Source organism: Myotis daubentonii, chromosome 16 (assembly GCF_963259705.1).
Source record: "Myotis daubentonii chromosome 16, mMyoDau2.1, whole genome shotgun sequence".
Classification (NCBI taxonomy): domain Eukaryota; kingdom Metazoa; phylum Chordata; class Mammalia; order Chiroptera; family Vespertilionidae; genus Myotis; species Myotis daubentonii.
This window is the reverse complement of record NC_081855.1, coordinates 21,723,844-21,750,985: the sequence shown is the minus strand read 5'-3', so window position 1 is coordinate 21,750,985 and position 27,142 is coordinate 21,723,844. Positions and strand designations below refer to the sequence as shown.

Sequence of the window (27,142 nt, the reverse complement as noted above, 5' to 3'; positions counted from 1 at the left end):
TTGCTCCTGGTGCAGCTGGTTCCTGTCTCAAAGATTAATCACCTGCTTTCCTGAGGTAGCGCTGGAGGGCCTGGTGAGTTAGGGTGAGGAAGATACTGTTTCTTATCTTTTTTTTTTAAAAAAAAACCTCATCTGAGGATATGTTTTTGTTGATTTTAGAGGGAAAGGAAGAGAGGGCGGGAGAGAGAAAGAGACAGAGAGAGAAACATCCAACCAGGGAACAAACCCGAAACCTGACCGGGAATAGAATCCACAACCTTTTGGTGCAGGGGACGACGCTCCAACCAACGGAACCACCCGGATACTGTTTTCTTATCTCTGTTGTCTACGCCTCCTCCTTCCCGGGGCTTCTCCATGAAAGGCCAGGGTCCTCATGGTGACCCCAGTCAGCAGAGAATACTGCTGGGGACCCCTCACTCCATGACCCCTTGGGTCTGCCTCCCAGGGCCATGCCCTGCTCACCTCTGGCACCTCCGGCAAGCAGCTCTGGCTGCATGTCATCCCTGACGTGGGGACGAGGGCTTTAATGAGAAGGGAGACCTGGACAGCAAAACATGTGGCATGAAACAGCCGAAGAGCTCACCGCAGAGACTGTTATGAAAGGGTCCTTTTTCTTTTTTTAATCTTTAAAAAAAAATATTTTTATTGATTTCAGAGAGGAAGGGAGAGGGAGAGAGAGAGAAACATCAATGATGAGAGAGATTCACCCATCCACCGCCTCCTGCACAGCCTCACCGCGAATCGAGCCTGCAACCCGGCTGGGCATGTGCCCTGACCGGGAATTGAACCATGACCTCCTAGTTCATAGGTTGATGCTCAACCACTGAGCCACACCGGCTGGGCTGAAAGGGCCCTTTTTCATTTACTAGAGAAGCATCCTCCCTACCCCAGGTTTAGGATGCACCCTTTGAGGGATTTCTCAGTGGAGACTGGATGGCCGCAGCCTGGTGTTGGCCCTGGCTGTCACCTGTCAGGGTTAAGGCTCCAGGCTGAGCACAGTGGTTAAGAGCTAGGCCTCTCACAGCCTCCTCCCGGGTGGGCAGTCTCCTGTGGCCAGCAATGCAGTTCCTCCTATCCTCCCTGCAGTAGCCACTCTTCAGAGTTGGGTACATATTTTTCAAGATATTTAAAAAATATTTTTATATGAATCTTAAGTAACCACAGATGTCCACACATATAGACTTAGCTCGTTCCTCCCAACCATTTGTAGTGTCTAGCTTATGAATATATCCCATCTACTCATCTGCCTCCCTCTGAGCGCTTGTTTCTGGTGTTCTTTGCTCTTGTAGAGAGTGCCTCAGTGAACAGCCTCATGCTTTTCTCTACACAGCTGCGTGCATTCCTCTAGGGCAGGGGTCCTCAAACTTTTTAAACAGGGCGCCAGTTCACTGTCCCTCAGACTGTTGGAGGGCCGGACTATAGTTTAAAAAAAAAAACTATGCACAAATTCCTATGCACACTGCACATATCTTATTTTGAAGTAAAAAAACAAAACGGGAACAAATACAGTATCTGTATTTGCATGTGGCTCGCGGGCCGTAGTTTGAGGACCCCTGCTAGGGCCTAGGCTTGAGTAAATCTTAGAGGCGACAGTGCTGGGTGATAGGGTAGGTGACTTTTGTTTTTTAATGATACTGCGAAATTGCCCTCCAGTTTCTACACCCACACGAGTAGGTGTGAACATTTTGCCAGTCTGTTGGGGGGGAACATCCCATTTCTTTGTCGTGATTTCGTTCCTCTGGGTCCTCACCCTCCGGGTTTCTCCAGCTGTTCGTCGCCTGCACAGCCGCTGCCTGCCCAGCACGGCCCCGGAAGTCAGTGGACTGCCGCTCTGCTCTCGCTGGGGTCTCTGCAGGCTGGTCTTTGCTGAGAACATCCTCAGCGCCCCCCCTGGCAGAAGCCCCAGGCGTCCAGAGGGCTTTATTGACCGGAGGGGTGGCCAGGGAGTCAATTAGGAGAATGAATGCACGGCCTTCTCCAGCCACGCTCCGAGGGGCCGACCTTGGCTCTTCAGCCTTTCACAGTTACCAAGCCCCAGGCTCTGCCCTGTGAGTCCGGGGGAGCCACAGCCTGGGGCCCACATGCATGTCATTTGCTGATTGAACGGAGAGGCTTATTCTCCTTGGGCTCATCCAGGAGTGTTGCCGGCCAACTTCAAACCCAAGGTCAGCTTCGAAGGACTTGGTCCCCGGAGACAGTTACCATGGAGACAGTTACCGTCCCCTACACCCACCTTCTTAGAAAGGGCCTTCAGATGGAAAGGACCATGTCTTCTAAACCTCTGCCTTCAACTCTTAACCCCTTCACTGTAGTGTTCCAGCCACTAAATGCCCACCCCACACCTCCTGGCTGTATATGGATGCTCCAGCCCTCACTTTACAGCCAGAAAACAGACTAGGAAAGGGACGTGCGGATAACGACCGGACCAAGGGGCTACAGGAGCTGGTTCTGCGGACTCTGGCCCAGTGCTCTCTGCACACCAGTCCGCTGTGGGTAGAATGCACGCATGCGTGTGTCCACACACATGGTCACTGCACACGTGCACATATGTATGTGTAGACTCGAGGGCAAGCACAGCCAAGGGTGATGTGTTTTTTCAACTTTCTATTTTGAAAATTACCCACCTGTGCAAAAAGGAGAAGAACAGTGCAATGAGCATCTGTATCCACCCAGGTTCGCCGCTGACTAAGGTTTGCCACAGGTGTTCTCTCTCTGTCTCTGAATCATGATAGTCACATAGAGAAAGGAAGTTGCAGACATTGATACTTCATGCTAAATAGGGGCTATATTTTGGGTTATATTACTGACATTACTAATGGCCACTCACTGTGCTTGATTGTCACATCCCTTTAGTCTCTTTAAATACAGAACAGCAGACCTGGCAAAATTGTTTTGTAGACTGTCCCACATTTGGGATTTGTCTGAATGTTCTATTTTTTTTTTTAAGTTTTCCTTGAAGAGTTCTTGAATTTACTGAAGACAGACGAAATGAGTGACCGACATGCTGATAGCAAAGAGGAGGGGAGACATTCTTGTTTTATCTGTGGGGTCAGATGTGTGCCCCCCGCCTGCTCCTTGCGTAGGGTGGAGAGGACTGTCCCCACGCCTGTGACTCAGGGGTGGGCTTTTTGGTGACGGGGGGCGGCTCCAGGGGCTCTTCCTGGGAAGGCTTCTTCATAGTCCCTTTGGGGGCTGCTCGCTCGGGCACAGGAGAGGGATGGCCTCTTACTTGCCTAAAGCTGCTATTTTGTTCTTTCATGTGTTTTCTTGCCCGTTGTGTAGAAATCATGTGTGTTAATTCACTGGACTATTAGCGACAGGAATCTAACTCAAAAAGGCTTAAGGAAAATAAAAGACACCAAAAGAAAAGACATTCAAGAGAATGTTCGTAATTGATGCGTTTAAGAGAATTGTCTTCAGGAATGGCTGGATCAAGGCGGGTCAGAAACTATCATCAGACAGTGTTTGTTCCTATGTCTTGGCTCTGCTTTCCTCCTCATTCATGTCACTCACAGGCATCTCATAAGACAGCCACTGACTTCAGAAACCCCAGGGGGTAGTAAGCTTCTTTCAACGGTGCCAGCAAAAATTCAGGTGTTCATTCTCTTTGGACCAGCTAGGTTTTTATGCGCACCCCCGAAGCAGTCACTGTGGCCTGGACCATGTACTCATCCCGAGAACTCAGGATGGGTAGGTTGAGAGAGGGACAGTCCCACTTGAACCACAAAACCCAACAGTGGTGTCAGGGTACTCTCAGGGGAAAAATCAAGATTTGTCAACCAGAAGAAGGGGCCTGAGTATGGAGCAGGCAGAAAAGTTGACTCCACTTCATCTGGAGACGGGCACGGTGAACCTCTGATTGGGCGAGTCATCTCCTCATCTCCTGGGGTCTCCAGTCTTCTTCGTTTTGCATTTTGTGGGAGCCAGTGTCTATAGGGACCATATGTGTCTGGGTCCCGGCTCTGTGTCTTAGGAGCTGTGTAATCCTCAGCAGAAGAGTTAACTTCTCTGGGTCTCAGTTTGCTCATCTAGCAAATGGGAATGTTATTTATATTCCTGCCTTACAGACCTGTGAGTTTCCAGTGGAGTAAAAGGTGTGGAAGTGCTTGCCACTGTGAAGGACTGTACAAGGGGGTGGTGCTAATTGCCCTCAGAATGGCTCCTCTGCTTCAGGGCGAGCAGGGCCTGCCCTCGGAGCTGCTCCCCCAACAGGTGGGATGGTGACCTGCACCAGGCCACGGGCCCCTCAGAAGGGGTATGGTGATTCCTCCACAGGGGACCACAGCGTGGGGCAGAGCACTGTCCACAAGGGGACATCTGAGTCCTGTGCTCATTCTCTGAGCTTCAGAGGAGGAAGGGGAGAAGGTGGAAGTGCAAGGACTGGTACAATGATCCCCAAATTGCACCTGGGAAAGGTCACGTTGCTGGTTCAAGGACACAACATTGCCTGACACTGATCACCAGAGAAAAAGCCATTCCCTTTTCAATTCTCTCTCAATGGCCCTCACAACCTCAAGGAGAAAAAATCTCATTAGGCGCTAATACGCCTCCAGTACCTCTGTAACACTGGCCGGTCCTTACTCACCGAGCGTGGTCTCGGGCTCAGCCTAGGGCAGGCAGCAGGGTCTGCTAGCTGGAATGCAATGTCATTGTTTCATTTTCCTTATGCTTACTTTAACAAAAGTAGACAATTTTTCCTTTTCTTTCTTTTTTTATTGTTTAAAATATTACATATGTCTCCTTTTCCCCCCGATTGACCCCCCCCCCCCAGCCACTCCCATCCCAGAGGGCAGGCCCCCACCGGCCCAGTGTCTGTGAAAAGTGGACAATTTTGAAAGGTCCGTTTTAGATTTGCAGAAACATTGAGAAGACAGTACAGGGGAGTTCCCACATACCCCGCAATCCAGCTCCCCTGTTACTGACACCTTGGATTATTGTGGTACAGCGGCTATAATTAATGAACCAATATTGGTAATTATTTGCTAAAGGTCGTAGTTTTTACAGGTTTTTCTTAGTTTCCCCCTAATGCCCTTTTTCTGTTCTAGGATTTCCTTCTGGATAACACCTTATATTTAGTTTTCTAATCTCCTCAGGCTCCTCTGGGCTGTGGTCGTTTCTCAGCTGCTTGATTCTGATGACCTTGTCACAGTTTCGAGGACGGTTTGGTGGCAGTTTTGGCCCAAGTGGGTGATAGGCTGCCCTTCAGTGGGACGTGCCTCATGCTTCTCTCGTGGTTAGACTGGGGTCACAGGGTTCGGGGAAGGTCACAGAGGTGAAGTGCCGTTTCCATCACACAATATCAGAAGCTCATGTGATCAATAGGACCGACCACTGTTGACCTTGGCCTCGATCACCTGGCTAAGGCGGTGTTTGCCAAGTTTCTCCACGGTACAGCTAGGCTCTGTTCCCCCGTCCATACCGGACGCTTTGGAAGGAAGTCAGCGTGCACAGCCCACACCCAAGAAGTGGGGCATTTATTATATTTAACTTTATAGTTACCTTATTTGTGGGAAATGATTCTATCCATGTATGGTATTAATACGAAGTATTTTTAAAATAAGTTGCTTTATAGAAGAGTATTAAGTCCCTGAAGGTAAGTACTATTCAGTGATAAATTAAGTAAACAAAGTAGACATTTCAAAAATCAGGAAAGCCACCCTTGAGTGGTAGATGTTAGAGCAGCGGTTCTCAACCCTTTGGGGGTCGAACGACCCTTTCACAGGGGTCGCCTGAATACATCCTGCATATCAGATATTTACATTACGATTCGTAACAGTAGCAAAATTACAGTTATGAAGTAGCAACGAAAATAATTTTATGGTTGGGGGTCACCACAACATGAGGAACTGTATTAAAGGGTCGCGACATGAGGAAGGTTGAGAACCACTCTGAGAGTCTAGGGCCCTGGGTTTGGCTCAGTGGATAGAGCATCGGCCTGCGGACTGAAGGGTCCCGGGTTATACTCTCAATCCCCTGTGTAGACTTCCGCCCAGCATCCCGCTGCCCTTTGGGGCGGGTGGGTTGAGACGGTTTCTGCTCCAGGTTCTCCAAAGGTAGGGCCCCTTGCTTGCCCAGCATCATGGAGAAAGCGTTCTCCTGACTGACACGGGGCCACCGCAAGGTCACCGCCGGCCTTGCCTGGGGGCAGCCTTCACCCTCTCCAGTGTCTGAGGAAGAAGGAATCATTGGGAAACTCTGGTCCTTCCGTTACTAGCTGTGACCCATCATTTGTGACCCGTCTTGCTTTGTGACTATGAGTGAGGGGGGCTGGGGCAGGAGAGAAAATGCTGGAAGCAAAGAGTTTGTTAGGGTGACAGGAAATGGGGTGCAGTTTCTGAAGCTGCTTCGAGGCTTGGCGTTTTCCCTAAGGGTGGAGGGGAGCTGCTCACCCCAAGAGAGCTTAGATTACAGCAAGAGGAACGCAGGCTAGACAGCTGGGAGCACTTTCCTGATTGAAAGCAGACCCAGTGAAAAGCTTGCAAATTGCAGACAAACAGCTGCTCAGCAGGAGGCTCAGAGCTGGGGAGTCTGTGCCCGCCCCCCCCCCCCCCCCCCGGGCTAAGCTTTGTGTTTGCCTTGGAGGTAAAAGGGCCTAATGTCCTGGCGGGAAAGAGCCATTAATCCACCAGCGAGCCCGGCGCCTAGTGAGGGAAAGCCCTGGTGCTCAGCAGAAAGGCTTTGCTCCTGCCCCCCCAGCGGGAGCAGTTTCCTCTGGGAAGGAGGTCCCACCCATAGTGCTTTAGCGACCCCCGGGAGCAAGAGATTAGTCCAGACAACAGGAAAAAAGAAAGAACCGAATATCTCAGGAATCAGGTCGATAGGGCTCCGACTTTGGGATGTTCTGCGTGACTAGGCTTGTGAGTGATCTGCTGTGCTTGGCAACACACACACACTCACACCACATACACATGTGTGCACACACACACACATGCACACACACACGCGCGCACACATGCACACACACACTGTGCTGGGGATGCGAGCACATCTCACTGGCCACACCGTGGGCATCTGATGTCAGTAAACGAGTCAGACACAGCAGCAGCTCAGTCTTTCTCACAAGTCCTTTAAAAACATTTTTTAGGAGAATGTGGAGTTTAGTAGATAGGACATCAAATAAAACCCATCCAGAGCTCCCTGTATTCCTACAGGCTCTCCTACCCAAAACCTCCGACAGTCACGTCGCAACACAAAATGGCTAGCAAGGACTAAAAAGGTGCCAAGCCCCCCAAAGTGACAGGTGCTCAGCTTGAGGGCGATGACTGGGTCAGAGGACCCCGTGTCTGGAGGAGCCCACCCTTGCTCTGTCGCAGCAGCAGGTCAATACTGCAGCCCCCTGGGCCAGAGGCTGATGCCAGGGACACCCTGAGCGTGGGATTGGCAGGAGCTGATGGTCGAGGCCGACCACTCCCTCCCTCTGCACATCCTTCCGCTGCTTCACTGTCAGATCCTGGTGCTGCTCCCCGAGCGCCCGAGAGAACCGGCGCGGGGAGACTTTTAGGCTGAGGGGCTTCTCCGAAAAAGTGAGGGGGAAGCAGCCAGGCTCCTTACACATGTAGGACTTGCCAGGGGACATTATTAGGTTGTCCAGGAAGCAGTGACAAAGGGGCAGCTTTTCCTCAGATAAGCATGGGGCCAGGTACTCTTTCATGAATGTTGATCCAGACACATAGGCCAGAGCCTTTTGGATGAGAGAAAGAGAGAGAGAAGACACACACACACACACGCACACAGAGAGAGAGAGACAGACAGAGAGAGAGAGACACACACACACAGGCGCACACGCACACACACACAGAGACAGAGAGACAGAGAGAGACAGACAGAGAGAGAGAGAGAGAGAGAGAGAGAGGAGAGAAACATTGATCAGCCACCTCTTCCACATGCCCTGACCAGGGATCAAACCATCTAATCCTCAACCCAGGTAATATGCCCTAACTGGGAATTGAACTTGCAACCCTTTGGTGGGACAATGCTCCAACGAACTGAGGGCTCCGTTCTTTTTTAAAAATTTTTATTTATTTATTTTTAAAATAGATTTTTTATTGATTTTTTTTACAGAGAGGAAGGGAGAGGAATAGAGAGTTAGAAACATCGATGAGAAAGAAACATCAATTAGCCGCCTCCTGCACACCCCCTACTGGGGATGTGCCTGCAACCAAAGTACATGCCCTTGACCAGAATCGAATTTGGGACCCTTCAGTCGGCAGGCTGACACGCCATCCACTGAGCCAAACTGGTCAGGGCTCCGTTCTTTTTTGAGGTAAAATTTACATACATTGGAATGCACAAATCTTAATTATACATTTTGGACGAATGGATCCCACCACCCTATCCTGATATAGAACATTTCCATCCATCTCGCTAGAAACCCCCCCACTCCTCGAGACAGCCACTGCTCTCATTTTTTTGTGCCTCAGATGGTCTGGCTTAGAACTTTGTATAAATGGAATCAGACAGTAAGTATATTTGGCATCCGCTTCTTGCACTCAGCATAATGTTTTTGAAATTCAGCCATGTTGCTGCATGTGTCAGTATTTTGTTCCTTTTTGTTGCGGAGTGGCAGTCCATGGTGTGGATATATCACAGTTTGTTGATGGGCTGTCTCTTGGATAAACCTATGAATGTCTCCACACAAGTCTTTGTGTGGCCCGTGCATGCTCATTTAATCCTGGCAAGAACTCTAGGAGGGTGGCACTGTTGTTATCCCCATTTTACAGATGGCAAAACTGAGGCTCAGAGAGGTGACATTTCTAGCCCAAGGCCACCCAGAAAGTAAAAGCTGGAGATGGGATTCTCGCCCAGGTTTGTCTGACTTCAGGGTCTTTTCGTTTTTATTCTCGTACTAGTATCCCTGGACCACAGCTGATGGAGGCCAGTAAGTATAGGGACAAGTGGGGCCTCACCTCAGTGGCCTGTTAGTTCGTAACTGAGTTTTAGTTCAGTACAACAGGTGGCATTGATAATGATGGCTCGATTCACCAGGAAAAAGTTACAAAAATATGGAAGACATTTCTGAGAAATCTGTAGCCAAGGTCATGACAGGAAAAGCGAGCAAGCAAACAAGCAGAAGTTTTGCTCCTTAAAGCTCTGCTGTCTGGAAATCTCACTTAGGTGTGATACGTCATCTCCCAAGGAGGCCAGGCACACAGGCACAGAAGGCATTAACTGGGCATATAAAATAGTATATAAATAATACATGCATCAGAAACCACTCTATTTTTTTTTTGTAGAGCCAAACAGAATGGATTTTTGGAGAGTCTGCTGGTTCTTGCTTTGAAAGATGTTGCTAAGCAATGTTGCTAATATTATGGAAAGACAGCTTCCCTCCCCACTTTTCCACTCGGCCCCAGAAACCCTAGAGCTGGAAGGGACTTGGTGGCAGCAGCAGCTGGGGGGGATTGGTAATCAGTGGGGAGGAGCTGTAATCAGTGGTGTGGGGGCTGGCGGGACCCTGGGTCCTTGCCCCCTGACTCCCTGCCCGGACCCCTGGGCAGCCTCCGTGCAAAATTCACTTCTTCATGTTCATCAGAAATGTCACACCCAGAAAAATCCCTGTGAATATCTCTACTGTGGTAAAAATTATAGTCATGCCACTTAGATTCATGGATGCAAAATTCCACAAGGGAACCAAAAAGAACTATTTTAAATACCCTCAGTAACCCAAGGAAGAGATGAAGAACTCCTTTCTTCTCCCTCCAGCCCCCTGTTTGTAAAGCTCGGAGGGACATGTGTTGCAGGCTCAGGGTGCCCCATGGAGTGCAGTCCACAGGCTGGGTGCCTGCCATCGAGTGGGATCTGTGGGTTTCCTCGGGGCATGGCTTCCTTCCCCCGGAACTCGGAAATGCCACACGAGCACACCAAGATGTCTTTCCAAAATCTGAGCCAGATTCTCGCCAGAGCTTCAGTCTGATATGTGTGGCTGCGGTCCCCAAGCTTGGCTCGTAGGCCTCCCAGCCCGGCCTGGGCATGGCCTGATGCTGTCACTGAAAGACCCTGTTTTGGTGGGACCGACCCGTGTGGGGTGGTCGGCCTCTGAGAGAGGCGGTTAGGAGCCGGGAGGAGCGTCAACATGTTGGCAAAGACTCTTGTCTCTCTCTCTTTTCAAAATAGAAACTGCTTCCCTACCTCAAATGACCTTCTCAATGTTTCCCTTACCCCCCTCCCCCCTCCCTCCCTCCCGTGCTAGGTCTGTCCCTCCCTGCCCTCCCTCTCCCTCTCCCCCTTTCCTTTCTCCTTTTCCTCTTATGGTGGTATTCCAGAAATGCAACTGTAAATGTGGCCCAGCAGGGGGCGCTGATGTAGCAGCCAAGCATGAAGGGCCGGCTTAGAAGCACAGGTGTGAGTGCTCCCTGCAGAAGTCAGAGCTGGGTTTGGAGTTGGGGTGGGGTGGGGGGGGAGGGGAGGGGGGCTTCTGAGTGATTTCTCCCAGCTGGTGTGTGTAATGGGTGTGCCTCCAAAGGATAAGAGTCAGGATGCCTGCCTGTCCTGAGCAGGTCTAGTGTTATATGTTTATAACCCTTGAATTACTCCAAAGTTTGCGTGATTCACAGATGGATGCAGGCGTTGTCCCTGCAGAAGGGGAGGGGTAAGGCATCTGAAGCTCTGTTTCCCTAAAAGTTCCCACCCATTGGCTCCAAAGCCCCTCTTGCCCCACATCTACTCCCAGTCCATTTTGTAGGGACCTAGAGGCCCTGGGTGTCAGGTGGTGGGGGAACGGCCCCAGGCTCTCTCTGAGACGTAGGCTCCAGCAGTGGGGCTGATGCCAGTTTCACACGGATGTGTCTCCCTGAGCCGGTTCCCAGGCACAGGCCTTTCTTCAGGACCAAGCATGCGTGTCTGCCTGTCTCACCCCGCTGGCCCCTTAGGACCGGGCTGTGCAGCTGTCTGCCCTGTGTTCATGATTGACTTCCGTGTCCCCCTCCACCTCCACTCCCACCCAGGCCCCCCGAGCCTTTGGGTTTCCCCAGATTGGGGCAGACACCCAGGCTGGCAGCTGCCTGGCACTTTGTTCGCAGGGACTGTGGGCTGGGGGAGGAGGACTGACATGGCCTTGGAGGTCCTGTGATCTGGGACACGGCTGCAGACGAGCTCTGCCTGGGAGAAGACCTTACTCCCTGTGGGCTGACTGTGTCCACCCAGCTCAGTCCGCCCCAAAGTGACCATGGATGAGGCCTTAGGAGACCTTCGAATCACTAATGTGAAAAGTGTTCCCTTCGGTTCTCTTTCAAACGTGATTTCTTCAAGGACCGGTTTTTGTTTGGTGCAAGGGTGTGGCTAACACCTAACTCTTAGTCTACTTTCCTCTTTTCATGAAGGTGATTCCGGCTCAGAGCCTTTGTCAGGCAACAGCAGGGAGCTACAATTTAAGAAATTTGTATTTGTTTCCATGGTGTGAATGACAAGTGATAATGGATTTTCATTTAGGAGAATAACAGTGTTTTCTTTTAAAATTAAGTGAAGAATGAGTTGATTTAGTTAAAGCAAAAGAATAATATTATTCTATGGTGTTAAGACAAAAACTTGTGAAGGTGGTATGCGAATCGCCTAATTTTGGGGAACAGTGGCCAGGCCACATGGGACGAGAGAGGTGGGAATGGGATGGTTTGTGGCTGTGTGTGTATTAGGCCCTGTTTGTTCTGGGTAAGGGTGCTCTTCCATTACCCTGGTCTCTCGCACAAGCGGGTCACTTCCTGATTGATTGATGGATGTTGGTGGAATGGGCAGTCCAACATAGATAGCCGTTACATTCCCTGCTGTGGATGGGTTCCTTTATACTGTGGTGTTTCCTGTGTGGGGTGTGGGCAGAAGGAAGGGCCTCTCCACCCTCAGGAAACGTCTATCTCTAAGGGCCCCCGGAATCAGATCAGGCTATGGTCTTTTGGGGTCAACCTTGTGTTCCAGCCCACTAGGGCTGGAAATAATTGTGATCATAGAGGAGCAGAGAGGGCCTGGGACCCCAGAACTACAATGAATCAAGTTACCTGCTTGGTGGAAAGAATTCTCACCTTCATCCCAAGGTCCTGTTGCCCACTGATGCATTTGACTTAAAATATCTCCTAGACCAGTGATGGCGAACCTTTTGAGCTCGGTGTGTCAGCATTTTGAAAAACCCTAACTTAACTCTGGTGCTGTGTCACATACAGAAATTTTTTGATATTTGCAACCATAGTAAAACAAAGACTTATATTTTTGATATTTATTTTATATATTTAAATGCCATTTAACAAAGAAAAATCAACCAAAAAAAATGAGTTCACGTGTCACCTCTGACACGCGTGTCATAGGTTCGCCATCACTGTCCTAGACTATGGGGGATGAGTAGGACCACCCACACTCACCCACCGGGGGGAAGCCAGGCCTTGCCCTGAGACAAGCAAGCTGCCTACCCTTGTGTGTGTGGATAAAACACACCCATTGCTGGGGCTAGACCGATGGCCGGTGCCCCCGGCATCCTCCCGGCCATTGGGGCTGAAGCAATCCGTCAGCTAACCGGTCAGTTCCGTGCACTGCTGGAGGCAGGACAAGCCCTGGGCTGCCTGCCGGTGCCGGCTCTGCCCTCTTCCCCACTGAGGACAATCATTGCCCCATTCCTCTTCCAGACTGACTCACAGGTCACTACTGGTGTGGTCCTTGCAGCTGACCTAGCTGCAATCCAGGGGTGGGGCCTCGGTCACTCACTCTCTGGCTGTAAGTAGATTCCATGGCAACGTTGTGACCCCCACGCCCAGGCAGGCTCAGGCGGGCCGAGGGCCTTGTTAATGGACGCTTCAGAAATAAACCAGGCACATCTTGGCACCGGCCCGGTGCTCCCTCTCCTCCACCCCAATTCCGATGCCAGCCAGAAGCTGTGCCCACATAGAAGTGGGGTTGAGGCCTCAGGCCTTTGCGTTTATCTGTAGCTCCTGTCACCTCTACAGACAGCAGGGCCCTCGTGCCTGTGTGGATTCTCTGTGCTTGCTTCAACACTAGACTGCATTAAAAAAACCAGGCAGATTGCCTCAGGGACTTCCTTGGCCCCACCAGAGCTGTTTCCAAGGATGGACTAATTGTCTTGTTTGAATTCCCTGCAGCCCTTTCCCGGGTAGTCTTTCCTAGGGGGCTGGAGGGAGAAGCAAAGCCAGTGGATACACTCAGGGTGGTGGTAGGGGTGGTGGTGAGAGGGGGCAGCAAATGGAAGTGGCGCAGGAGCAGGGGATGAACGGAAGCAGAGTGTGTGTGGCGGTCAGCGCGAGCCGGTCAGCGCTAGCGCCAGGGATGCTGGTAGGGTGGGACGCTACCCCATCCCAACCCCTGTGTCTCCCTGGCAACCTGGGACGCGTGGACAAAGTGTAGCCTCGGGAAAATTGACCACTGACCTTATGTTGTGTCAAACTCCCAGGGCCGGGACAACAAGTGTTAACGGGGGACTGACCCCAGCCCACTCAGGCGCCCACGCTGGAGTGAACCACCCCACCCCACCCCACCTCACAGTCCTTTCCCGGACGTGGGAAGAGGGGAGAGGTAGCCTCCGCCTGAGTCAAAACGCCAGGGAACCCGAAGAAGGGCGGGCGCCCCTCTCCCCGCCCGGCCGCCCGGGCTTGGGGCAGGGAGGCTGCGGCGGTGCCCGCGCGCGAAGGTAGTTTCGCTGGACGGAGGACGCGCTTTCCTCCCGGTGCCTGTGTTTTCTCCCTGTTTGTGAAGGCGGTGACAGCATCGGAGAAGTATCCCGGCGGGCCGGGCTGGGAAGGCGTCAGCCGCCCGAGCCTGGGGAGGGCGCCCGGCCCGGCCAGCGGGGGCGGGGAAGGGGTGCGCAGAGGTGGGGACGGAGACGGAGAGGGAGAGGCGAGAGGAGGGCGGCAGCCCGGCGCGGGGTAGAGGGCGAACACGGGCGCCGAGACCCCGAGAGCGCCGAGCTCGAGCGGACCGCCTCCTGGTGCTGGCGGCCGGGCCGCGGGATCCGCTCGCAGCCGGGGCGCCCCGGGCCGAGCACGGGAGGCGGGGTCAGGGCGGGGTCCCGGCGCGGGCGGCGGATCTGAGCGGGAGCCCCAGAGCCGCCCGTCCCGGCCGCGCCCCGAGCGAGCCTGGGAAATGCCCGCACCGGGGGAGCGGGCGCGGGCTACCCCGCGGGCCCCGAGGAGACGCTGAAGGTCGCCGGGAAGTGAGCGCCCAGTCACCTGACACCGGGGCGCACCTAGGCGGGGCGGGGTCCATGCGAGGCGGGCGGCCGGGGGCCGGCGGCGGGCGGCGCGGAGCGCGCGGAGCCGGGCCGACGGGGGCGCGCGGCGGGCGGGCGAGGGCGCGGCCGGGCACCGGCGGCGGCCTCGCCATGTCCCAGCCGGCGGGGAGGATGCATTGCCGGAAGGCGGGGATCCGCGCCGCCGTGGTGCTCATCGGACTCCTGCACAAATCCCGAAAACAGAATAAAGAGAAAAGGTAAAGCCGGGCAGCGCCGCCTCCTCCTTCCCTCCGCTCTGGTGCTAAAATCCCGTTTTCTGTAGGGGCCGACTTTTCCCAAAAGGGCGTTTGGCTCCGAGTTGGATTGGAGAATGCCTCTACCCCAGCGCTGTCCGGGAAGCGCGTTCGGAGCGTGGCCCCAGACACTGGCTGTTATGGGAAAGCCCAGGCAGGGCAGCTGGGAGGGCCCCTCGGGCTTCATCCCCAACAGACGGGCACCGGCTCCCAAGCCCCCACTCCGGGCATTTGCCGATCGGGCCCCCCCCCTGGCCGAAGCCTGCAGCGCGGCAGCATTGATCCAACCCGGCGACACAGTCCGGGGCTCCGAGTGGCTAGGCGCTGGGGATGCCATTTGCTTCTCTGCAACTTGGCTGAGCCCGCGAGGTGCCCGCAGGCCATGGTCTGCTTGCTCTGAGTATGGTTCTGGTAGGCAAGGAGCAAGTTTGGAGGCGGCTGCAACCCCTCCCTCCTTGTCCCCCCGCCAGGCCTCTCTGTCTTTGGGGTTTCCTGTCTTTAACTCTTCAGTTTTCTTGGGGTTACTCTCCTAATTTTTTGCTCCTGGGTATTGAAAATGGTTCTCCCGGGTTATGTCAGAGTCACAGCTGGACCACCTATGAGAGGAGGTGAGGGTTTCCCGTGGGCCAAGGAGCTTCTGGGGGCAGCTTCCTGGGACCCCAGGGAGCTGCCCACACAGGCTGGCACAGCCGCTCTCCTCTGCTAGGGTACAGGAGCCCCAAGCTTCCCCGCAACCGGGGGTCGTGGGAGCCCAGTGTTCACAGAGCTGTGTGGAATTGGGGTAACCTCTGGTGCCCCTGCTGGATCCCAATTTCCAGGCGAGTTTTGGAGTGGTCAGTGCTTTGCTCTGTATTAGACAAGGGTTAAGATAAGGATGGAGGAGCCGGAGACCAGAGACACCTGGGTGGTGACTGGGGCTCTAAAGCTGTGTGTGCCCGGGGGAGGGGGGGGCAGGCAAGAACTGGAGTACTTTGAGAAACTGGCATGGGTGGTCCCTGTGGTTGTCTCCTCTCCCTCCTGTAACGCATCCCTCCTAGAATGTAGTCGAATGCGACGTTTCCTACAGCATAGGGCGAATCTCCAGTAAAATGACTTCAGGTGATTAACCATGAAATGACATTGAGTCACCTAGTGAGAAAGTTCTTCCCTTTTCAGCTCTCTTACAGATCCCTGTGATTTCTTCAAAGGGAAAGTTTCTGGTTGGTGCTAGTGTGGCGTTAACACTCTTTATTTTTAAATATGTTTTTATTGACTTTAGAGAGAGGGGAAGGGGGAGGGAGAGAAACATCTATGAGTGAGAGAAACATTGACAGGCTGCCTCCTGCACAACCCCTGTTGGGGATTGAGCCACAACCCAAGTGTATGCCCTGACCCAGAATCGGCAACCTCTTGGTGCATGGGACAACGTTCAACCAACTGAGCCACACCAGCCAGGGCTGGCTTTCACACTTTTTAAACACTCGCTAATCTCCTGTTTATAACAAAGAGCAGAGCTCTGGCTTAGGGCCTTTCCATGGGGGAACAGTGCCTACCTAAACCTGGGCTGTTTTTTTTTTTTTTTTTAAAAATTTTTATTGAAGAGAGAGAGAGAGAGAAGAGAGAAACTTAGCTGTTTTTGCTCTGTTTAGTTTTAGGCTTCTCCCCTACTCATGCCCCTTTGGGTGGTGATATGAAGCATCCCCCTAATGGAATGTGTAAGTCACAAGCATGAGCCCTTCGAATGGAAATGCCATGCCAGTGCTATAGGAATGGCAGGACTCCTGCAGGTGATCCGGGAGTGACTGATGCTGAGGACACACATGTCCAGCAGAGACGTTGCCAGTGAGACTCTGGAGTCCAGTCCACCTCCGGGCCCCATTCTTCTCTAGACGTTGATTCTTTTCCATTCGCTGCCCTTCAGCTTTTTATCTGCAGAGGTGGGTGGAACAAGCCAATCCTCTAAGGTCAGGAGGATATGGGATGGCTCAACCCGGGCCTGTGTTGAGGAGTGAGAAGGAAGGCAGCTGCCTCGGACCAGTTCCTGTCTCTGAGTATAGGCTGTGTGGTGGTCCCTGCCCTGGGAGCTAGAAGTGCTAGTCCTGTGATGTGATAGTATAGATTTAATCTCCCTGAGCCTCAGTTTCTGCATCCACACAAAGGGCTTTCGAGGCTCAAGTAAGATCATGGGGGGAAGATGCAGCTGAAAGGTAGGAAGCACTGCATGAGGATGGAGGGGTTCATCAGGGCTGCTCTCTCGGGCCTGTGCCTCCAGAAACCAAGGTAAGATGTCTGATGGTGACAGCCCCACTAGTAGTCAAGACCAGCCAGGCAGGGTCCAGGAAGCTGCCAGGCAGGCCTGGGTCTGGGTGGGAAGGACCTGGGCAGAGGATGGGAAGGGATTGGTCTGAGTGAGGATGCCCCAGCTCCTGGCATCTCGTCCTTCCTCCTGGACGTACTGTGCTCTTTCCTGCAATGCAGCAGACATTGGTGACCCTCCCAGCCGCTGCCTTCAGCCCATTCTGCTGTTGCTCCTGGCATTCTGATAGGTTTGGCCATGGACTTACCCTACCCGAGGAGAGAGATTGATTTCATGTTGGTGTTAAATGGCCTTTGCCTCCCTTGCTGTAATCTGGAGTTTCTTTTTCTTTAAACATCTGAAATCAGTTCAGTGCGCACTATCGACCCTTCTTCTGCAGGCACCGGCCATGGGGAGCCTGGAGCAGGCTGCCGCTGATCTTAAACACTCCCCAAACTCCGTGCCAAATGTGAAATTTGCTGAGTTCCTCCTTCCTCCCCCTCTCTTTGCAGGGTCAGGTCAGACTAAGGCCCCTTCTTCATTCTTCCCAGAAGGCTTGATCCATCCATCTTCCTGGCACCTCTAATTGGCAGGCGCGTGCAGATAAAACTACTGGCTGTTGGCCATGAGGGATGAAATGGTCTGTGTGACTTGCAGTGATGGCCCATAGCCCTTGCCATCTTCCTGCTCTCCCTGGACCACCTAGAACTATTGTATATTGGGGCAGGCAGCTGTGCCAGGGAGGGTGGTAATGACTCAGGTATTCCACATGGGCCCAGAACCAGGACACTCCCAGGCACTCTTGGTAGGTCCCAAGAACTGTGCTCAAGGTTTCAACTCAGTGTGCGCTCGGTTTGCCTCCTGGAGAAAGGGGTGCGGCATGCATGGGTCTTGACATGACAGCTCTCTACAGGGCTTGTGGGACAAGCTGCAGGTTCTGCTTCTTTCTGTGGATGCTTCCTGGGACCCCATCACCTGGGGATGCCATCACCTGGGATCCTGAAAAAGCAAAGGTGTGTCTGAGAGGGGATGGGATTCGAGCCTGGTCCCAAGGAGGCACCTGAATGAAGCTTTCCTTGGAAGCTGCTGGAATAGAGAGCTACCCTTAAAGGCTTTGCTGTTCAGGGGCTGTTTTCTTACAGACAGGGCACCACTTTAGAAATGACAGGAGTGGGTGGTGGGGCAAGGGGTGCCCTTTGGGGGGCAAAACTTGCGGCGGGAAGGACTGAGGCAGGAACACAGTCCAAATGTGTGTCTTCTGAAAGGTCATAAAGTCAGCGTGGCCTCAGGTGTGGGCTGGAGAGAGTTCAGTTAGCATAAATGAAAAAGAACTCCAGTTCTTACTGGAGGTAGTGACTTTGGGATAGCTCCCAACAAGGGGTTGATGAGGAAGAAAATGTGAATTCACTGATCATCCAGCAAATCACTAAAAGGCAAGCTCTGGAGGGCAGAACAGTGAATCCGATGAACCTGATTTCTCTCTTGTGGGTAGAATGTCTAGTGGGCTATTCCTGGGTAGGTTATTAGAAAAAGCTCATTCCTAGATTTAAAAACACACCTCACTTTTATTGCAGAAATTTTCAAGTGTGCATAAGAGGAGAGGGAGTAGTGTAATACAATACCCAGTTTGAAGTAAATCCCAGACATATCATTTCATTCCTAAATATTTCAGGATGCATCTCAAATATAATTCTTCTAAAAATATAACACTACCATTATCACACACCCGAAATTAACACTAATTTCTTAATATCATATTCCGCCAGTGTTCATTTTTCCCCATTTGTCTCATAAAAGATTGATTGGTGCTTTTTCTCTTTATCTAGAAATTTTCTCTTTCAACGCTTTCCCCCTTTACAATTATTGAAGAAACGGAACTGTTTGTCTTAGTGAGTTTCCCACAGTCAGGATTTGGTGGATGGTGTCTCCGGGTATCATTTAAGATATTCTTCTGTCCCTTATGCTACCCGTGATAGGTATTTAGTTTTAGAGGCTCTTATCAGATTTGTTTCTTGTTTTGTTTTGTTTTGCCCTCCGGCAAGACTGTGCTGCTGGAGGTTGTCTAGTTGTCTGTTTTCTCATGTTGGCAGCTGTCACTCGGTTTGTCCTTAGGGTTTGAAGGCTGGTACCAGTGGGGATATCTGCGTTCTCCCCTGGGAGAGCCAGTGACAGCCCCGCGAGCTGGCTGGGTATGGGGTCTGAGCCGGTCGGGTGTCCAGCAGCCCTGGCCTTGTAGTCCCAGAGTCCCCGGGCTGGAAGGGGCACAAAGCGGGAGCTGATCCACTCCCGGCCCCAGAACAGATGGCCGCTGTTGTCTTCGTCGGAGGTGGCTGGGTCCTGCCCTGAATGCAAGGGCCTGTCACTCGCCCTCTTTTGTCTGATGTTTGAATGCCACCTGGTTGGCTGTCATTGCTTTAAAGAACAAGCATCTCCCTTGAACCAGCTTTCCTCACTGAGAGTCTGAGGAGTGAGACTCAGAGCTAAGGGACAGAGTTTATTTGATTCCTTTCGAGCCACTATTTTTTTTTTTAAATATATTTTATTGATTTTTTACAGAGAGGAAGGGAGAGAGATAGAGAGTTAGAAACATCGATGAGAGAGAAACATTGATCAGCTGCCTCCTGCACATCCCCCACCGGGGATGTGCCCGCAACCCAGGTACATGCCCCTGACCGGAATCGAACCCGGGACCTTTCAGTCCGCAGGCCGACGTCGAGCCACTATTTTTGTCTCTTATTTGGTGTCCTTGCTTCTTGACCCTCTTACCTAGTCTCCTTATGGTGGCCAGAGTGGAGTTTTAAAAATTCAAATAAGATCAAGTCTCTCTCCTGCATAAAAGCTCTCCATAGGCTTTCCACTATACCTTACATGAAGGCCAGACTCCGTAGCTGGTCCTGCGCCCACTGCCTGGTTCTCTGACCTCACCTCCCACCACTTTCCCTCTCACTCTCTGTGATCACTCTACGTCTGAAGCTTAAGGCCTTCTTTCTGTTTCTGGAACATGACAAGCTCATTCCTGCCCCAGGCCCTTTGCACATGCTATTTACAGTGACGTAATTGATTTCTTCCTCATCCTTGGGCTTTCAGGTCAAATATCGTTTGTTACAAAAGGACTCCTTTGACCATCCAATCTGAGCAGCTCACTCCAGCCATTATTTCTTTACCCTGATTTATTTCCAACATGGCACTTATCCTTAACTGGCGTTACCTAGCTTTTATAATAAACGATTTATTGACTGTTCCATCCCCCAGAATGTGAGCTTTCTGAGAGCAGGGACTTGACCTTTTTCACCTCTTGGTTCCCATTGCCCAGAATAGGAGGTGATCAGGAAGTACCTGCTTAATGAATGAATGGGTCCTCAGGAGACTCACTGTCTCCCAGGTGAATTGTGCCCATTGCCTCTTACCCCCAGGCAACCCTCTTAATACTGCAGTGCCCTCTGACACAGGTTTCTCGGTGCCCTTTGTCTGAGATTGGAGTTTTCCTCTCCCGCGCCTTCCTTTCTGGAAGAAATTTTGCAGGAAAATGCAACAGATCACTTGCACACATGTTGCTCCAATGTTATTCCCCTAACTCCTTCCCTGCCTCTGTGTGGTTTGGGGACCCGTAGATGTGAGGCTCCAGGCTCAGTCCTGACCATCCTGAAGCTGGGGCCGGGCACCTGACTCCGGGTTCCTAGGTCTCGGGTCCTGGAGCTGCTGTCAAACAGGCAGAGGCAGATTCCTGTCACTCATGGCAAAGAGAGGCCAGGGGGTGTGTGAATTAGTGAACAGTCACCGTTAGTGAATATACATTTTTTCTAAATGCAGCTTTCTCTCTGTGGAGCCAGTGTGGTGCACAGATGGCTGGTTACCAGGATGTTGCCAAATAGAGGGTTTGCCAGGCCTGCTCGGTTAAACGGATGAAAATCACTTCTGTGCACACGGGGCTGCTGAAGGCGCTCAGGAAGTTTCTCAGTTATTTTAAGCAGATGATCCCCCCCCATCCTCCCAAACTGAGTTTCCTTGCCTCTCAAATCCATAAAAAGTAAACCAGGTGAGCAAGATGACTTCAGGTGGATCAGTGATTTTTATTTTAATAGCTATTTTAAAAAATGAATTCTGGCAAGTGGTACTGGTTTTCCATGTACGGCAGTTACATAACATTTTAAATAAAGTAAATGTGTTTAAATACAAATTGCAAGTCAATGTAAAGAAAAGTGTTAAGAAAAGTAGTAGGCACGGTACACGGATTTGGAAAAATGGGGAAGATGGTTTGGAAATGCTTGCTGTTTAGGGAAGGGAGGGAGCACATTTCTCATCTGTTAAAATGGACCCTGTAGCACCAATGTCCTGGGGTTGTTGAAGAAAGGTTGTAACAAGCTACACCTGTAGAGGCTTACTATCCGCTAGGCCCTGTGCTAAGGAAGGGCTTACATGCATAGGTGTCTTAATTCTACCAGTTGTTATTTTTGTTTTCCAGACAAGAGACAGGGCCTCAGAGGCTGAGGAGTGGATTGGGGGCAGAACCAGAGGTGGAGGCGCAGGGATTTTTAACCGGGTCTGTTGAGGTCCAGAAGTTATTCTCTTAACGATTAAGTTATTTATTTATTTTTAAATCTATTTTATTGATTTTTTACAGAGAGGAAGGGAGAGAGAGAGAGTTAGAAACATCGATGAGAGAGAAACATCGATCAGCTGCCTCCTGCACATCTCCTACTGGGGATGTGCCCGCAACCCAGGTACATGCCCTTGACTGGAATCGAACCCAGGACCTTTCAGTCTGCAGGCCGACGCTCTATCCACTGAGCCAAACCGGTTTCGGCAACGATTAAGTTATTTAGATGCAGTGCCTGGCTTCTGAGGAGTGCTTGATACTTGAAACGGAAGTGCTCCTGTTTTTATGAATGTATTGAAGTGTAACTTACATATGGTTAAGTGCACAATGAAGGGAACAGCTCAGTGAATTTCTCCATATGTATCCCACCTGTGCAGACACCACCCAGATCAAGATACAGAACTTTCCGGCACCCGGGCAGGCTCCCTCATGCCTCTCCACAGTCTGGGTATAATCACTGTGGAGTCAGGTCCGCAGCCTTGTATCTGGGTGTCACCCAGCAGCCCTGACACCGTGATAAAAGTAAGAGCATGTCTGGGATTTTGTGAGTAGGATTTCTGAGTGGGAAGTAGTTCAACCTTGAAGAGGTTGGTGTCAAAGAATCCATGCGATTTATTATTATTTTTTTTTCTTAAGAGCTTCATTTTATTATCATTTCTCCTATGCTACAATTCTTATAACACATTCCATTTAAAAAAAAATCTATATTTAAAAAAATCTTTATTGTTGAAGGTATTATAGATGTCTCCCTCTCCTTCGCCCCCACCCCCCAATTACCCCCTTTCACCGATTCCTGCCTCGCCCCAGGCCTTCACCACCCGATTGTCTCTGTCTATAGGTAATGCATCCTATATAATAAAAGGATAATATGCAAATTGTCGCCTTGGGAGTTTGACCGGGAGACTGGGAGTTCGGTTGCTCACTATAACGTGCGCTGACCACCAGGGGTTCGCACAGAACATGGCCAGTGACCAGTGGCGGCAGTGCCAGGGTGCTGAGGGAAGGAGGAGGCAGGGAGGCCTGGAGGCAGGGAACCTGGTAGGCCCTGATTGCCAGCCAGGCCTAGGGACCCTACCCGTGCATGAATTTTGTGCACCAGGCCTCTAGTATATACATTTGAGATCTTTGATTAATCTCTTCCCAGCTCCCCTCCCCCCTTCTGTCTGAAATTCGTCAGTCTGTTCCATGTTTCTATGCTTCTGATCCTATTTTATTCATCAGTTTATTGTGTTCATTTATTTTGATTTTTAGATTCAATTGTTGATAGATATGTATTTATTGCCATTTTATTGTTCATATTTTTGATCCTCCTCCTCCTCCTCCTCCTCCTCCTCCTCCTTCTCCTTCCTCTTCTTCTTAAAGAATACCCTTTAACATATTTCATGTAATATGTGGTTTAGTGGTGATGAACTCCTTTAGCTTTTTCTTTTTTTAAATATATTTTATCGATTTTTTACAGAGAGGAAGGGTGAGGGATAGATAGTCAGAAACATCAATGAGATAGAAACATTGATTAACTACCTCCTGCACAGCCCCCACTGGGGATGTGCCCTTGACTGGAATCGAACCTAGGACCTTTCAGTCCGCAGGCAGGCCGATGCTCTATCCACTGAGCAAAACTGGTCAAGGCTCCTTTAGCTTTTTCTTGCCTGTGAAGCTCTTTATCTGATCTTCAATTCTAAATGATAGCTTTGCTGGGTAGAGTAATCTTGGTTGTAGGTCCTTGCTTTTCATCACTTTGAATATTTCTTGCCACTCCCTTCTGGCCTGCAAAGTTTCTGTTGAGAAATCAGGTGACAGTTGTATGGGAGCTCCCTTGTAGGTAACTACTGCTTTTTTCTTGCTGCTTTTAATATTTCCTCTTTATCTTTAACCCTTGGCATTTTATTTTATTTTATTTTTTTTTTTTTTTCTGTTCATCAGATTATTTATTCACTTGATTCTTAGATTCACTTGTTGATAGATGCATATTTGTTGTTCATAATTTGTATCTTTACCCTTTTCTTCCTCTTCCTCTTCTTAAAGGATACCTTTCAGCATTTCATATAATCCTGGTTTGGTGGTGATGAACTCCTTTAGCTTTTCCTTATCTGTGAAGCTCTTTATCTGACCTTCAATTCTGAATGATAGCTTTGCTGGATAAAGTAATCTTGGTTGTAGGTTCTTGGTATTCATCACTTTGAATATTTCTTGCCACTCCCTCCTGGGCTGCAAAGTTTCTGTTGAGAAATCAGCTGACAGTCGTATGGGTAGTCCCTTGTAGGTAACTGAGTTACTTTCTCTTGCTGTTTTTAAGATTCTCTCTTTATCTTTTGCTCTTGGCATTTTAATTATGATGTGTCTTGGTGTGGTCCTCTTTGGATTCCTTTTGTTTGGGGTTCTCCGCGCTTCTTGGACCTGTAAGTCCATTTCTTTCACCAGGTGGGGGAAGTTTTCTGTCATTATTTCTTCAAATAGGTTTTCAATATCTTGCTCTCTCTCATCTTCTGGCACCCCTATAATTCTGATGTTGGTACGCTTGAAGCTGTCCCAGAGGCTCCTTACACTATCCTCGCATTTTTGGATTCTTTTTTCATTTTGCTTTTCCGGCTGGATGTTTTTTGCTTCCTCGCATTTCAAATCATTGACTTGATTCTTGCGCTCCTCTGGTCTGCTGTCGGGCGTCTGTATAATATTCGTTATTTCAGTCCGTGTATGCTTAATTTCTAGTTGGTTCCCCAATATAAGATCGAGGGTCTTATTAGTTTTCGTGTAGATCTCACTAAGTTTATCGGCAGCTTCTAAACAGTTCTTGAGAGACCTTAAAAGTGTGGTTCTGAACTCTATATCTTCCTTTGACAATTTTGTCCTGTTTCTTTGTCTCCGCATTTTGTTATGCTTCCTTGGTGCACCCCCTAGTGGTCTTTGTTCGCAGTCTTATAGTTAAATCTTGATTGTTGTACCTAATTCCAGGGAGGGTTTGACCTCCAGGCCAAGTGGCTATCGGCATTTTAATTATGATGTGTCTTGGTGTGGGCTTCTTTGGGTTCCTCATGTTTGGGACTCTTTGTGCTTCCTGGACTTGTAAGTCTATTTCTTTCTCCAGGTAGGGGAAGTTTTCTGTCATTATTTCTTCAAATAGGCTTTTGTTATCTTGCTCTCCTCTTCTTCTGGCACTCCCATAATGCCAGTGCTGGTACGCTTGTAGTTGTCCCAGAGGCTCCTTACACTCTCTTCATATTTTTGGATTCTTTTTTTCTTTTTGCTCTTCTGATTGGGTGTTTTTTGCTTCCAAATCATTGATTTGATTCTTGGAATCCTCTACTGTACTGTTGAATCTCTGTAAATTATTCTTTATTTCAGTTAGTGTATGCTTAATTTCTGAATGGTCCTTTTTCGTGTTTTTCATGTTCTCACTAAGGTTCTTGGAATTCTCACTCAGATCTTTGAAAGTCATACTAAGTCCCTTGAAGCTCTCATTAATATCCTTGAGAAACCTTCTAACTGTTGTTTTGAATTCTGTATCTAGTAGTTTGGTTGCTTCCATTTCATCTAGTTCTCTCTCTGGAGGTTTCTTCTGTTCTTTCATTTGTGACATGTTTCTTTGTCTCCGCGTTTTGGCTGCTTCACTGTGTTTGTTTCTATGTATTAGATAGAGCTGCTATGTCTCCTGGAATCGGTAGAGTAGCTTTGTGTAGTAGGTGTCCGGTAGGGCCCAGTGGCTCAGCCTCTCCAGTCACCTGAGATGGGCTTTGTAGTGCGCCCCTGTGTGGGCTGTGTGCACAGTCTTGTTGTAGTTGAGCCTTAATTGCTGTTGGCATCACTGGGAGAAATGAACTCCAGGCCAATTGGCTGTGAGGACCAGATGCGACTACAGTGGAAGAGCTGCTGTGCAGGAGACATCCCTATGGAGCAGGACTTGCTTCAGTGGGGCTTTGGTGCTCACTAAATCTGTCCCTTGAGTGTGTTGCTTTGTGGATCTGTAGAGTTGTAATCTGGTATGGTCTGAAGCTGTCCACTGGGTGCACCGGCTCTGGGGCCTCCCTGAAGATGCAAAGTCAGCCACTGCCTGGGGCCACCCGACAGGAGCTACAGAATGATCTGCAGATGGCTGCTACTTGTGTTGAGCTTGGAAGTACCCAGGTGAGGCGAAGCTGTGAAGCAAGGCAAGCTGGTGCTAGTGTCAGGTCTTGGGCCTCTTATTGATAGGTATGGGGCATGCTGATGCCAGATGCTGCTTGTTTGAGAGATTTTAAGAAAGTCTGAAGCCTGAGCCAGGACAGGCTATTCATATGGAAAAGCAGCTGCAAACAGCTTGGGTGGGGCTGCAAATTGGATGGGAAGGGGTCTCAGGGAATCAATAGGGTGGAGTGAACAGCATGGTCCATGCTGATGGAAACTCAGACATGGCTGCCAGTCAGTTCTGCAAAGGGGGAGGTCTCAGCATAGGAACAATGGCCCCTGTGAGCATCCCTGTCTGGGAGAAAGCTGCTCAATGCCAGACAATCCAGTTCCTCACTGTATATCCCTGGGTCCCCCCAAACCATGGCCCCAGCACTGGAGCTCAGAGGGAGTGAGTCCAAGTAAGTTTGTGTGCTGGCCCTTTAAGAGGAACTGCCTGGGTCTCCAGCAGCCTCTCTGTCACTCAGTCACAATCCCTGTTGTTTTTTACAGCCCAAAGTTATGGGTACCTCTCTTCCCAGCTCTGGAACCCTGGGCTGGGGATCTGATGTGGGTCTGGGACCCCTAGCTCCTCATGGGGGGGGGGGGCGTTTGCAGTGGAGATATCCCTTCTGATTAAAAAATACCGCCACACCTGGGTGTCGGACCAGCTTGTTCAGTGCCTCCACCTCTCCTACCAGTTTCAATGTACTTCCTTCTCCTCTAGTTGTAGGACTTCCATTCAGCCAGCTTTCAGGTGGTTCTGAATGATGGTTCTGTGTTTTAGTTGTGATTTTGATGTGGCTGTGGGAGACAGTGAATACCGGCGTTTACCTACAACACCATCTTGGTTCCTTCCCCTGGAGCTCTTTTTGATAGAGCAGTTGAAGGCTTCTCTGGCATGCCGATTTCTAGGGACGAGTGAACTTGGTTTCACCTTCCCCTGTCCTTCCAGACACTCTCAGTGGGAACCCGGAGCTGGTGCTGTGTTTATTCACTGCCCTTGGAGCAAGGGTGGGTTGAAAAATTGTCACTTGCTTTTAAGCTTATCAGTTATGAACACTCTGTTTTCATGCAAGCTGGAACTCCAGCCAAGTCCTTCCCAGAGCCCTTTGGGGGTGGGCTGACCCAGCTGGGCCTCACAGTCCACTTCTGCAAGGGCAGGAGGGAGCAGGCCTCTTGATTGGAGCCGCCCCCTCCCCTGTCCTTCCCCTCCTCCCCCTTTTTTTGTGTTTCTTTACTGCAAAAAATTTTACAACCACACTGAATCACACTGAATGTGAATGGTAGAAAAAGGGCGCTGTGATTGTCCTAAGTGCTTACAACTCATAACAGGTCTCCCCATTCTCCAAGGCACAACTCTCGCCTCGTTTACAGGACAGACGCCTCGTAAGGGTGGCGGCAGAACCCCTCCCCCATTTTTCACTGTTATGAGCTACAATACCATGCTGTCCTGTCTTAGCGGGGACAGCAGCACCCCTAGTCCCTGGGAGTCTGCAATCTGAGGCGGAGGTCGGAATAGGCCCCTGCGGATTCGTGGAGCCTCTGCTCTGCCCCAGACCCTGTCCTAGGCGTCGCGGAACAGCAGGGAACAGCACAGACACTAAGCCCTGCCCTTTCTCTGGGGGCTTTGTTAGACCACACATGTTTCCCCCCGTGTACCCTGATATTTTAAAATT

At 50.5% G+C, this 27,142-nt stretch overlaps 1 protein-coding gene across 10 annotated transcripts in view; it reads left to right on the top strand.

The window, feature by feature from the left end:
• The window catches only part of RAP1GAP2 (RAP1 GTPase activating protein 2), a 216,144-nt gene that overhangs the window by 58,521 nt on the left and 130,481 nt on the right, over positions 1–27,142 (top strand). For 2 of the 10 annotated variants that reach the window (XR_009449111.1, XM_059669101.1), the window contains exon 1: positions 13,835–14,415. The exons of 6 other annotated variants lie outside the window; for them this stretch is intronic. Coding sequence is in view for 2 of the 4 variants with exons in the window: in XM_059669101.1 (XP_059525084.1) it covers positions 14,192–14,415 (224 nt within the window). In the remaining 2 variants the exon portion in view is untranslated. Of the gene's footprint in view, positions 1–13,832; positions 14,416–27,142 lie in introns of those variants that run through there. 2 more of the 10 variants (XR_009449112.1, XM_059669103.1) reach the window with 2 other exon arrangements.